This window comes from Rhamphochromis longiceps, linkage group LG3 (genome assembly GCF_057381845.1).
Source record: "Rhamphochromis longiceps isolate RC_006_pf linkage group LG3, R_longiceps_female_GT1.1, whole genome shotgun sequence".
Taxonomy (NCBI): domain Eukaryota; kingdom Metazoa; phylum Chordata; class Actinopteri; order Cichliformes; family Cichlidae; genus Rhamphochromis; species Rhamphochromis longiceps.
The window spans coordinates 62,938,145-62,952,326 of record NC_140559.1 but is presented as its reverse complement, the minus strand read 5'-3'; the positions used below and the strand labels follow the sequence as shown (position 1 = coordinate 62,952,326).

The 14,182-nt window shown below is 40.4% G+C and overlaps 2 protein-coding genes across 2 annotated transcripts in view; both read right to left on the bottom strand.

Annotated features, from left to right (window-relative positions):
* Window positions 1-14,182, bottom strand: part of LOC146675664 (uncharacterized) — a 300,511-nt gene that overhangs the window by 133,172 nt on the left and 153,157 nt on the right. The gene's annotated exons all lie outside the window — the stretch shown is intronic.
* On the bottom strand, window positions 195-1,427 carry LOC146675673 (mitogen-activated protein kinase kinase kinase kinase 2-like). The gene is made up of 4 exons (XM_085400670.1): window positions 1,049-1,427; window positions 846-969; window positions 628-686; window positions 195-543 (listed from the first exon to the last, which is right to left on the bottom strand). The coding sequence occupies exons 1-4, from the start codon at window positions 1,074-1,076 to the stop codon at window positions 404-406; spliced, it is 351 nt and encodes a 116-aa protein (XP_085256796.1). The 5' UTR covers window positions 1,077-1,427; the 3' UTR covers window positions 195-403.

Here is a 14,182-nt window from a genome sequence, read left to right as displayed (position 1 = left end):
TCTCACAGTACATACATTATCGTTATGAAATGTGCGAGACATTCACAAAAAAACTGTCAATTATCTGTGCTATGTGATCTAATGGTGCATGCTGGCGTTGAACTGTGTGCTGATAACACTGTTCCTGTAGCACAGAAAACACACGGTAACCATTCAGTTACACGAGCTTGGACCCAGAGAAGGTGCTGTTGGTGTTTTTGGACGGCGTTTATACAACGTTTCTTTTATTTAGTCTCTAAAATCTTGTTGGGCTTGAATAAAAAGTATGCATATGTTATTAAAAAAAATCAATTACATTCTTCAGCTTCAGATTTTGATATGCTGTCTGTCTACTTTTATGTAATCCAGGTCTAATGGCTGGTTTGCATTGTGGAAATCGGGGTAGAGTTAGAAAGGAAGACATTTATTCAGGTGGCAAGTTCGACATATCTGTACAAACCTTTAGATGCATGAACTTTTGAAGAGGCTCATACCACAAGAGTAAAACCAGGCCAGATGGGACAGCCCCGCACAGATATGTACTATCTGTGTATGGGTTTCTTGCTGAAACAGAGAGAGCAGGACTAAGTGTCTGCAGTTGTTCTCCGTGAACAAACAGACTGACCAGAGTAACTCGGCATTGCTTACCTACACTGCACCTCCTACAACCTTTAGTGTCAGGAATCTTTACAGATATGGTAAACTTTCTGTGGCCAACAGAGAATATCCAGGTCAGAACAAGCAGACAAAATTGGGTTTACAGTATCCTCCTTCCTCAAAATCAAGTGGTAGCATCATACATGACATTATTAACACTGCTGCACCTACAGCTCCTGTTTCCCTGCATCTGTGATGGCGTGTCGTACCTGAGACTGATCCGCTCAGTGAGGCGGTTGGTGCTGAGCGACAGGCTGCTGTGTTTCTTGTGCAGATGTCCTTTCTGTTCAAACAGAGCTGGCAGGCTGTGCGAGTAAAGCTGGGCCGACTTCCCTGCAGGATGGAGCCTTTTTAGAGCAGCATATTATCGAGTGGACACAATGTTCTCCATTTGTGTCACGCTGTTTGTTACCTGATACGGACATCAGCACATTGTTCATAACATATAGCCATATACATCGCTGAGGGAGGAGCTGTGGGGAAAAGACAAGCAGTTCACTGAGACTTCAAACATCCAGCTTCAGTCATCAGACTGTTCCAGAAACATCATTTCCTGGTTTTCAGTGCTCCTCCTTTCATCAGGAGCTGCACTCCTTACTCAGGTTTTTCAGGGTGATGCGATTAATGACTTGCACTTTTTTGTTATTACTTGCATTTTTACACAATGCTCTTCTACTCTGACTGACACTTTCAACTACCAGCTTGACCGCGCATCACTCTTTTCTACCTCAAAACGACCAGTTACACATGTCTGCATGAATTCTGCACGCACGTTTGCACTACAAGCTGCACACAAACACGTGTGCACATCCATGATTTACTCCAAACCTAACTTAACCTTCGGCGCTTTTTAACTTTCAACCCCTTCAGTGGAAACATTGGGAGAAGTTTGCCAATGTGGTATTATAATATTATTTTATGCCACGTTAGACCCCTAATTGAAGATTGTGAATTATTATGTAGTTTTAGTTTGCATTATTCTCCTGAATTAGAAGAAGGTGATAACTATTGCATTTGTTAAACTGATTTGCATTACATTAGACTGCTGATTTATTGTGAATGAATGATATTGTTTCATGATGCATTATACTGCTGAGTTATAAGAAATACTGTTCGCAGAAAGTCATCGCCTTATTTGTCTGATTAGAAGAGAACAGAACATGCTGGAGTTTTCTGCCCCATCTCAGCAGGAGCAGATAAACAGGGAGCCAAGGTCGTAGCTTAGGCGCCGTGTGAGAGAAAGCATGTGAATGTTTAGGCTTTTATGATAAGGTGGGGGCCACTAGAGGCTATAAGAGTTTGATCAATGCTCCACCATTTTGAGATCTGATGCTGTCTGCGTACGGTGTCCATCTCCCACGCGTGTGATCATTAAAATCATCGTTTGACTCAACCCGGTCGGACCAGTGTTGTTATTGTGGTTTTTCCTCTTGTATCCATCCCCAATATTTGAATCCGTAACACCATCAAACTCGTCGTTGGAGGGGAGAGGGAGGGGAAACAGGAGGACAAAGGATGGCGGGAACAACTGAGCTGTAGTGCTTTTTTTTTTTCAACTGTGCAATATTTGCAATATTGTTTTATATTCGACCTTTTTTGTGGGGCAAATAATATTGACACCAGTCATTTTGTGTTTTTCTGAAATTATTCTGTTATTGTGTACAAAATATTAAAAAAATTCAGCTATATATGTTGATGCATGCTTTTATTACCAGTCGCATTGATTGCTGTAACGCCCTGCTCTCTGGTCTCCCCAAAAAGAATATATCACCCTTACAACTTTTACAAAACTGCAGCTCGTGTGCTGACGAAGACCAGAGGGTGGGCCCACAGTACACCGGTTTTAGAATCGCTGCATTGGCTCCCCGTGTATTTCAGGATCGATTTTAAAGTTCTTTTATTGGTTTTTAAATGTCTTAATGGTCTGCTTCTCTCAATGACTATCGCCCTGTAGCCCTCACCTCAGTAGTGATGAAGTGCTTTGAACGCCTGGTCAGAGACTTCATCATTTCTTCACTACCAGACACACTGGACCCACTACAGTTCGCTTACCGTCCAAATCGTTCCACAGACGATGCCATCTCTCATCTCCTCCACACATCACTCACTCACTTGGACACTAGAAGGGGGAATTATGTTAAAATGCTCTTCATAGACTACAGCTCTGCATTTAACACCATAATTCCCTCCACACTCACCACCAAGCTGGAGCATCTGGGACTCAGCTCATCTATGTGTCAGTGGATCTCCAACTTCCTAACTGGCAGACCACAGGCAGTAAGGATGGGCGGACATGTCTCAGCCTCCACCACTCTCAGCACTGGAGCCCCCCAGGGGTGTGTTCTGAGCCCCCTGCTGTACTCTTTGTACACATATGACTGTGTGGCCACTACCAGCTCCACCACCATCATCAAGTTTGCTGACGACACCGTCGTGGTGGGCCTGATCTCTGATAACAACGAGACGGCCTACCTGAAGGAGATTAGGAATCTGGAGAACTGGTGCCAGAGGAACAACCTCCTTCTAAACGTCAGTAAGACAAAGGAGCTGATAGTGGACTTCAGCACTAAGCAGGAGAGGAACTACCAGACCCCCGTCATCAACGAGTGCCCAGTGGAGAGAGTGGACAGCTTCAAATACCTCGGAGTTCACATCACGCTGGACCTGTCATGGTCCTGTCACATCAACACCGTGGTGAAAAGGCCCGACAGCGTCTCTACCACCTCAGACGCTTGAGAGACTTCCAACTGCCCTCCAAGGTGCTCAGGAACTTTTACTCGTGCACCATAGAGAGCATCCTGACGGGAAACATCTTAACCTGGTTCGGGAACAGCACCATGCAGGACAGACGAGCTCTGCAGAGGGTTGTGCGGTCAGCTGAGCGCACCATCCGCTCCGAGCTCCCTGACCTGCACTCAATCTACAGCAGGCGGTGCTGGACCAAGGCCAGGAAGATCGTGAAGGACCTCAGCCATCCCAACAACAGACTGTTCTCTCTGTTGAGGTCAGGAAAGCGATTCCGCTCCCTGAAGACCAACACAGAGAGACTGAGGAGGAGCTTCTTCCCGCAGGCGATACGGTCTCTCAATCACACCACCACACAATACTGACCCACACATATGGTTCTTACACACACACTGGACTTTCTGGACATTGTTTTCACTTCATCACTTAAATCACTTTAAGCATATTTGCACTGCACAAGACATAATGTGGATTGCACAACACTGGTCACTATATTCTTCATTTCCAGTTAATACTTGTACAGCTGCTGTTATTGTGTATATATTTATTTATTTATATTTCTTCATACATTCTTATATAGTTCTATATTGTGTATTTTGTTGTACAGTTATTTTATTTTCAACTTTAATTTATATATTTTATCTTATTCTCCCAGTTAAATTTACCCTTCATTCTAATTTGTGTTGTACAGTTATTTCATTTTTAACCTTAATTTATATCTTATTCCCTCCTAGTTAAATTTACCCTTTTTAATTTTTCCTATTTATTTCCTATTTATTTCCTTTTTTTTTTTTCTTTAGGTCACGAGCAGTTGTCCAAGCATTTCACTGCATATCGTACTGTGTATGACTGTGTGCGTGAAAAATAAAATTTGAATTTGAATTTGATTTGGGCCGTCTTATCTCTCAGAGCTGCTTTTACCATACGAACCCTCGCGGACCTTGAGGTCCTCTGGTACTGGCCTTTTGACTGTTCCCAAAGACAGCACACATACTCACGGAGAGGCAGCTTTTCAGGGGTATGGTCCTCGTCTGTGGAACAGCCTGCCGGAGGAGCTCAGGGCCGCAGAGAACGTACATGTTTTTAAGAACAGGCTCAAGACCACCTTTTTAATTTATCTTTCACCTAACGTTTATTTATTTTATGCTTATTTATTCTATCCTGTTATTCTATTTATTAATTTAGGTTTTACCTAATATTTATTGATTTTATTCTTACTCATTTTTTATCTTCTTACTATTTCTATTGTATCCCGTTCTTATTTACTTTATCTTTTTACCCTGTATATATCCTATTGTGACATATCTCCAGTGTTTCTCTGCACCGGGGCTGTGATCGACCGTGGCTGCTGGGGCTCTGGGGGTCCTCTCAGCCTGGCTGGGGGGGGGGGGGATATGGGTGCATTCATGATTGTTTATGTTAATGAGAGTGTGGGGGGTTAGTTGGAGGGCGGGGTGGGGTGCTTTTAACCATGTAAAGCACTTTGTGCTACTTTTTTTGTATGAAAAGTGCTTTATAAATAAAGATTGATTGATTGATTAATTTCCCAGCTTTGGTCATTATATACAGTATTTTGGAGACAGAGAGTTACAGACTCTCTCCCAGACCACGGACTCATAATACAAGTCAGAGCTTTATAAAAAAAAAAAAGTTGTGTTTTCTAAATTGGAGTTCAAGTTATTTGTACTTCCAATAGTGTTAACATACTACACAGGTCATGAACAAGATTTCTTTTACATTTTCATTGTAAATGGGCTGAAGCAGTTAATTAAAAGTAGTCTAACATAAATGTAAACGCTGTAATTTGATTATTTTAATAAACCATGAAACTTGGATGGATTCGATGCCGGTGTGACCACAGTGCACACGTCTGCTGTCGCTCACAGTGGTCCAAGGAACCGCTCAGGGAGTTTGTGTGTTTGCTCAGACACCTGAAAAATTAGAGGGAACATTGGGCCTATGACATTCAATACCCAGTTATTAAAATGTTAAGTGTAAATCATCCGCAGCCCACAATAGCAGCTGAATTTACTACGATTTCAGATCTTTTTACACGTCAATAAGAAACCACCGATGTGTAAAACAGGCTGACAACAGAATGACGTAAACCACACTGCTGCAACTGTGCAGCTCTCAGGTTTTATCTATTGTTTCTCTGTGTGGCCAGCAGGGGGAGGTGTTTTTTTTTTTTTTTTAAATATTAATGAAAACATTTTTCATGAAAGTTGCAAATTTGTTATCTGTTTTTATGACATTTTTCACTGTGGATTACAACAACATCAACATTAGAAAATGAAATACATTTATAGTAGGTGATCAATGTGACCAGGAGATATTTTATTTTGTATTCTTATGATCACAGTTATAATCAGAAGTATCAATCATTAATCATTTACCATTGTTGAACCAGTTGACAGAATAATCTTTGAACCATATCTATGTTAACATTAATCTACACAGATTATCAGTACTTTAATCAGTCTATTGTTGTTCTGTACTATTCATGTTATTTGCTTAAAGCTGTTTCACAGTTCTGTAATCACTCAGAAGCCTGTGGGGCCTGCTGGACCCTGCCTTGGTTCTATGTTCAGTTCTGCACGTACACAGGCCTTGAAAGTACATGCACGCTCTTATATAACACATGCATGTGTACACACACACTTAGTAAGAATAGGACAGTTTTCTGATAGATATACTTTCACAATAGACACGAATAGATATACACACCACACACTGGTTTTCTCTGAGTGCTGGGCTGAGTGGAAACATCTGGAGGCCTTATAAGGAGAACTTGTGGAGTGAGGGGAACTTCCTGAGTTCTGAGAACTGACTGATACTTATCATGGGACTTGACGTCATCATTGTAATAAAAGCCTTGTGAGATGCTTGTTCGGGGGAGATCGGCTCTAAAAGGCTTGTGATGCTCATCTTCCCCATATGTACATATGTATAATAAAAATCACTATTCTGACATCTACTGAGACCATGCAGTCGTTTGTCTCTTCCTCAAATTCGAACCCTGACATCATTAATCACTATTATTGGCACTATTAAAGGGCCCCAAAAATCAAACTTTGCTTAGGGCACCACGGAGGGCCAACCCTTTTTACACTTCAACGATTGTACACAAAATACAATCATCCATCCTTCTATCTATTTATTTTTGTCCACTTATATAATTCAGCATCACAGGGAAGCTGGATCCCAGTTGTTTTTCACAGAGGGCCAAGCAGTGGAGGGAGCTGCCGACCTCCCAGCAATACATGTAAAAGCTTTATTTTATGCTGACTCTGGTCATCTTTATCTATCATAAAAATTTGCTTCACGATCTGAAACACGTAAGTGTGGCAAATATGCAAATAGCTAAGAAATCAGGATGGGGTAAATCGTTTCTCACTGCACTTCTGTTAGGCGACTGAATAAAAACACAAAGTCAGCAGTCTGGCTATGAATGTCTTTAATGTTTCCAAGATCAGAATCACATCAGGGTGTACAACCTCACCCCTGGCGCCGTTGCCCACCTCTCAATTTTAAATACACGTAGACACTGAGGGCTACCAGGAGGGGCTATGCGCTTACCTGCTGCTGAGTAATTGCATATGAGAGCATGAGGGTGGGAATGGATGTTTGTATCTGTGTGTGCCTGTTTGTCTGTGTCCATATGTCAGGTCGGGTATCAGACGCCACCTCTCTGGGGACATCTCAGGCCCTCCAAGGTATGGAGGCCTATCTCCCCCCACCACTCCCCCTGCCAGTGGCAGACGCCTTCAGACATCGGTGCATTGGTGGTTCTTTGTGTCTGGGGATGGGCGTCCAGGTACTGCTTGTCGGGGCCTGGAGCCTGGGGCTCGCTCGGGCTCCTTCAGGGTGGGGTGCCTTTGGCCTCTCAGCCTGGGGCTCGGTCACTCTGGCACAGCTGGCTGCCAGCGGAGCTCACGGGCACGTCACGTTTAAATCATGCTTTTTATCTGTTTTTGTTTTTTAATGTTCTGTAAAGAACTTGGGATCACCTTGTTGTTGAATTGTGCGATATAAATAAACTTGCCTTGCATTTTGGCTGCTACCTCAAAGCACACTGTGCGCTGTCGATCTTACGTGCTGCACAATAATATTCAATATTTAGTATTTACAGTTATATTCACATAGATCATCGCGGTGATGTTGTTTATTATATTGCTCTCTTTTGTTTGCTTGTTTTCTCTTTTTTCTTTCTCAACAGGTGATCCAGGTGATTGATAGATGGATTTTTTGTCTGTTTGTTTTGTTGGCTTGGACAACTTCCTACCAGACCCGTGGAAGTGGAAGCTTCAGTGAAGAAAGATTCCTGCTCCCAGCCGTTCATTGGCTCGGCATTTTAAACCCCTAAAGGGTCACCTGGCCTGTAAATAAACAGGGCCAATAAAAAAAATCACAAGAATAATACAAAAACTTCAGCCAGTTTAACTTAATACATTAACTTATTCTTGTGTACACAGTAATTCATAAATAAATAATGTATATTATCAATAAAGATTGATCTAAACAGTTTAACTGCTATGTGCAGATAAAGGTTGCATAGCTTTAAAACATTTGCTATCCAGCAAATATCAGTCAAACTCAACACAAAGGTAACACAACAATGGTTCAAATTGTTTGGACCGGTGATCCAAATCAACTGGTGTTGGTCAAACAGATGTGTGGTAGACTTACTTTGAAGGAGCTGCTACCGACAAACCAGCAAATAAACACCAAATATTTCATCTGTGACATTTGTGAGGTTTCCTCAAACACACAATACATTTGTAACTTTTAATTTTTTCTGTTTTTGTGTCTTGCAAATAAACCTTTAAACTGATTTGAAATGATGTTATGCATTTATTTTTGGCCCTTATCTACGGTGGCCCTGAGAGGCCAAATGGACTGCAACTTAAGAAAACACCAGCAATAAAAAAAAACGCTGCAAAAGCACAAAAAACACAACTGAAATAGGAAAAAAGAAAATGGAACTGTTTCTGGGGAGACAATAGTAATTAGTAATAAACAGAGCCAGTGTGACTAAGTGGAGCTTGTGAGAGTGAGTGGATTGAAGAAAGTGAGGGACTCAGATGTGTCAGTTGGTTTGTCTTTGTTTGTGAGTGTGGAGGAGAGATTGGGTTGGTTTTAAAGCTAAGTTAAGAATATTCTGAATTTCAATTCAATTTTATTTATATAGCACCAAATCACAACAACAGTCGCCTCAAGGCGCTTTATATTGTACAGTTTAATTTCCAAAACTTGCATATGATCTTCAGTTTGCAGCTGGACTATCACATAGCAGCTGGAGCAGTCTCACATGGAGGCCAGTCCACTGCTGCCACCTGTGGCCAAGTGCCATAGCCTACTACTAGATGAACTTGTGACACACATCTGCAGCAGAGGCTGAGTGGCTGCTCTCACACCTGGAGCATCCAAATCGACCCACAAACACGTTGAAAGATGCAATGCCATCAATGTGGATTGTCAAGACTGAGAGACCTCTTCCCTCTGACCCCTCCCCAAACCCTCAAACCCTCCTACCCACCTCGACATACAAACTCTGTGTGGCTTCACGTGTTCTGTTGATGTTTACATGATCGAAATAACTTGAACACAAACACAAACAAACAAAGAGGAAGACCGCACCGGAAGGAAACAACTACAAGTCCCAGCATCCTCTGTGTTTAGGGAGCAGCAGTGAAAGTGAAAGCAGGAGGAGGAAGGTGGAGCTGAGGCAGGTGAGTGTTAACATGAATATGTTTCTTCTTATGACATAAAATAATTCCACGCTGTTCGTGTCTGTGGGTGAAATGTGAGGCCGGTCGGCTCCTCTGAGCGCTGGTTTCCTGTAAGTAGAGAGGAAGTGAGTTTAGCTGAGCCTCCGTTTAGTGTGAGAGAGCAGGAGGAGAGTGAGAGCTGTGCTGAGGCAGGGTGAGTGTTAACACCGCTCTGACATTACTGTGTCTCTGTGGCGGGAACAACAGGCTCCGTCAGTGGAGGCAAAAATAATCAGACTTTGGTTTTTCAAAGGAAACAACTTTATGTCGGAAGTTCCCGCACGCTCATTGGATAACGATGTGTCAATCTCGAGCTATTAGCCAATGAGCGTGCGGATTCACAGAAAGACCCGCCTTATCACGGGACTTTAAAAACTACAATGGCGACAGAAACTCCGTGAGTGGAGTTCAGGGTGACGTTATGAAACTGTGACGTTTGAGCCACTTCCTGTTCTCAGTCCCAGCGTCCTGATCACCGAGGTTTCTGTTGCTCTGATATCTGATATTGATTATATTGGTAAACAGGCTGTAGCATAAACATCAAACACAGCTGAAGCAGTTTTTGGATGGTTGGCTTCAAATGATCCGTCGGTTTGAAAAGTAAAAACAATTAAAAAAAGGTGAAGCTGATGCAGGGTGAGTGTTAACACCAGGACTTTAGAGGGAAGAAGAGTCACAGCTCAGCATGTTGTTGACGGGTTGTTGTTCAGTCGGGGGAAGACATCTGAATCATTGCAGGGGGAATGGCTTTCACAACTTTAATGAATTTACTCTGAGTACATGATATGCCATAATTATCTATGAATTTGTTATATGTTAACACATTTCCGTCATTGTCTAAAAGGTGTAAAACCGTCCAAATGCCATGATCCATCCAATCCTTATAAAAGATGGATTTTCTTTTATCGTATACATCTGTTGTTCCAAATCGAATTTGTATGTGGAGAAAAAATATGCTTGTGTATCATTTTCCAGTACTGGAGAACCTGTTTGTGAAAATTGGATAATTTAATTTGGAAATTTCAAAGTCGCACTTTATAAGAAATTCAATGCCACCCAGCTTCTCCAAAATTACTTTGGGAAAATAAAACCAAATACTGTTTGAATTATTTATGAAAGATTGCAACCATTTGAGTTTGATGGAACCATCATTGCTTCAAAATCAATCGCATTCAAACCTCCTTCTTCAAATGACTTCACTATATCATTCTTCCTAACATAATGTTGCTTGTTTCTCCAAATGTAATTGAAATTAATTTGATTTATATTATTGATTAGACTATTGGAAACATATAAACATTGTGATGGATAAATCAATCCAGAGATACCTTCTGTTTTAGTAAGCAAGACGCGTCCAAAGATGGAGAGGTGTCTTTGTAGCCTGTAATCTTTTTGATTTCTGGGTAATTTGCTCAAAATGTAGATTTTCTCTATTATTTGTGTTCTTTGACATTATAATACCCAAATATTTAATGTCAGTTTTAACAGCTATGTTAAGAGAGCTACTAGGTCACAATCACGAATAGTTAATAATTCTCATTTTCTAATATTCAGGTACAAACCAGAAGCCTTTGAGAAAATTGAAATTTCATTCATGTTCTATAAAAACTGACGATTCCTCGTCTAACATTAAAGCGTTTAGATGTTCCAAAAGGTAAAGAAGCAGAACTATTGAGTCAGAGTATAATAAAGAAATTAAATCTATGAAGTTTTGTTTACCAAAACCAAAATAGGGTAGAGCTTTTAAAATAAAAGGATGTTCGACCGTATCAAATGCCTTATAAAAGTCTAAAAAAAGAATCACACCATCATCTTCAATTAAGTGATTAGAATCCAGTAGATCTACAACCAATCTAATATTATTGGTCGTAGATTATCGATTAGTCTTTTATCTTTACCAGGTTTGGGAATAAGGGAGATAAGACCCTGTTTCATTGTCGTTGCTAACATTTCATTACTAATGATTTCAGTAATAGTTTTGAAGAAAAATTCTTTTATTTCTTTCCAGAAGAATTTATAAAAGATTGCAGTCAAGCCATCCTGACCAGGAGCTTTGTCATTTTCAGTTTGTTTAAGGCTTGATCTCAGTCATCCAGTGATATATCAGAATCACAAATTTCTCTGAATGCAGAATCGATTTTTGGAGTATAAGGTTCAATCTGATCACAAAAAGTTAATGAATCAGCAATTAAATATTTTGAGGAGAATAAATTTGAGTAAAATTTATGTTTTTCTTCCGCTACAGTCTTATGATTTGTGCATTCCTCCCCATTTATGATTAATGTATTAATATATTTCTTTTCTTGCCTCCGTTTCTCCAAATTGTAGAAATATGAAGCACTTTTTCAGCTTCTTCTATCCATTTTGCACGAGCTCTAATGTAAGCTCCATGAGCCTTTTTCTTGTATAGATCATCTAATTGAGTAAAGACAACAGGGATTTCTTATCAGCCTCTGACATAAAATGTCTATTACAAGAGTTATTTATATCGTAAAGTAATTTACTTTCAAATTCCTTCTGTTGTCTACTTTTCATTTTACTAAACGTAATTGAAAATTCTCTAACTTTAAATGAAAAAATTCCCATCTATGTATGTAATTGCCAATTGTTACGTTGTTGTAAATGTTATGGAGGAGCTCTTTAACTATCTTAACATACTTAACATCAATTAATAGATCTGCATTTAATTTCCAGTAATCTTTTTTAAACTGCGTTTTATTTTCAGGGTTAAGTTTAAAAGTAATAATACTGTGATCTGTCAACGGGGCTGCTGAGATGGAAACATGTGAAACATCTATATAGTAAAGTCGACCCAACCACAGTATGGAACGCCAGGAGTGCCATAATGAATTAATTAAATGCACCATTGAATAATAAATTAAATGTGACAATAATTAATTAAAATTTGAAATAATTAATTAAAATGGGAAATAAATAATTAAATAAACATTTTTTGACACATTTAATTAATTAATTAATTATTTCACGTTTTAATTAATTATTGCCACATTTAAATAATTATTTAATGGTGTATTTAATTAATTCATTTTGGCACAGTTGACTCCTTCAGGTCTCACCATAAATTTATTTTATGTGTCAACCTCACCCATCAAACCCAGGGGGCGGGGTTAATGCTGATCGAGTCAGAACCATTGCTTTGGCCTGGTGGCCATTGTTTTTAGAAGGCGTTACTGCACACCAACAACTGCCATGTGGAAACTAACAGAACTGAACTTTGAAAAACCCTGTTTGTGTTTGTGTGTGGGATGGACTCAAGCGCAGACAAGGCAGCTAGAATACAGTTCCGTTTTTTACTATACAACACCAGGTGCAAATATATACAAGTGAGATGGCAGGGGGAATCCAGGGCACAGGGAAATCCGGGAAAGGAGCTCTTCACACACGAGAGACTTCATAAAAAACACAGCACACCAAGGGTTCCAGGGAAACGGAATTCCTGTTTACAGACAACAAGTGATTAATCCAAAGGGTCAGCGATACGAAAAGGCAACAAGAGACTAGTACTCCGGAGCTTACTACCGAGGTTACTCAATAGTCCAGCGACGAGATGTTTCCAGCCTCTGCCTTAAGTAGTGGATGAGTTTAGGCGATGAGCCACAGATGTGTGATTAACTTCAGGTGCAAGGGCCAGGGGCGGGAGCCCGCAATGAGCTCCGCCCTGGCGAGACACAGCTAGCGTGAGAGAGGTAGATGTAAACAAGAAACATATGTAGCCAACCTGAGTCAGCCGGGCAGACACGGGGACCATGACAGTTTGTGTCTCACCAAATACCGTTTTAATATTTTTTAGCCGAGAATGTAGCGGTTTAATCTTCAGATGTCTGGTCGGTTTGTCAAGATACAGCTTTTTTGCAAAAGTGCTTCGATGATTTCGGAGATGTCTGCCCAGCCCAGTCTCACGGCAAAGCGTGGGACAGACCCGCTCGCCTCGCAAGCAATCGAGCTGCTATTACCACCGACAAAGCGCAGGCCGGTACACAGCTGTAATAACCCCCGCTGCACACTGACTTCATTTACAGAGGTTATATTTATCATGTTTTTATTTCCTGATGTTCGTATGTGTCATACGTGTTCCAGTCACCAATTCTGAATTATAACTAACATTAAAAACATGTTTAAGGAGGAGAGAGAGCAAAAAGATTCGATTAACATCTGATGTTTGGGTTTTTGTTCAATAATCAGCGTGACCTGATAAACACATAAAAGAAATAACGTTGGTGTTTCCGTCATGTAGTAACTGTTAGGTTTAACTGTACAAAGGTGGTTCAACACTATGAAACACACACAGACTTCATGATGTTCGCCTCATTTTTTTATTGTGAATATTAATCATGAGGGTAAACGGCCCTGTACACCACGGAGCGAGGTCAGCATGTCCACCATATCTTCAGCTCTCTGAGTTAACCCATCAAACTAATCTAACGCTCATCTACGAATAATTCACGGCTCATATCAATATGATTTTACAGAAAATCATCCTTATTACTGCCAACTATTCCAGATACCATCAAATGTTAAAGGAAAATATCAGGATGAGTGTCTGTGAGCTGAGAAGGACGTGAAGCGAGCAGTTTATCCCAGAGCTGAAGCTGCTCTGTGTGCAGAGATGAGCTCAGATTCCTGCTGTGATTGATCAACAGTCACAGAAATGTAGACTTGTAGTTATTACTGCAGTATGGTCACAGCAGATACTGATAAACATGTATTATGAGGATGGATGATCAAGTTTCTCACTCTCTCCTTTAAATCTCAGTTTTTTCTTCTTCACAGTTTATCTGTTAATTTATTAATGAATAACACTGAAAGAGTTTCTGTTATATTTCCCCTTGAACATCAGCTTATTAGGGCGGCATTAGGAAATAGCCCCCCTCCAAAGAATGAATAAATGAATGATGATAATAATAAAATGATTCAAAAGCAGAGCTCAGAGTGGTAGAATGGTCAAACATGGATCCACGGGTGGTTCAACTGCATTTGGTGACGTGACCAAAGCAAATCTTTCAAATAAT

What these genes read in the sequence shown, in the direction of transcription:
- LOC146675673 (XM_085400670.1), bottom strand. Translation starts at nt 1,076, where the DNA reads ATGAACAATGTGCTGATGTCCGTATCAG. An exon ending in ACTGAGCGGATCAGTCTCAG is followed by an intron (nt 687 to 845) that starts GTACGACACGCC and finishes TGTTGGCCACAG; the next exon opens with AAAGTTTACCATATCTGTAA. An exon ending in TTGTAGGAGGTGCAGTGTAG is followed by an intron (nt 544 to 627) that starts GTAAGCAATGCC and finishes TCTCTGTTTCAG; the next exon opens with CAAGAAACCCATACACAGAT.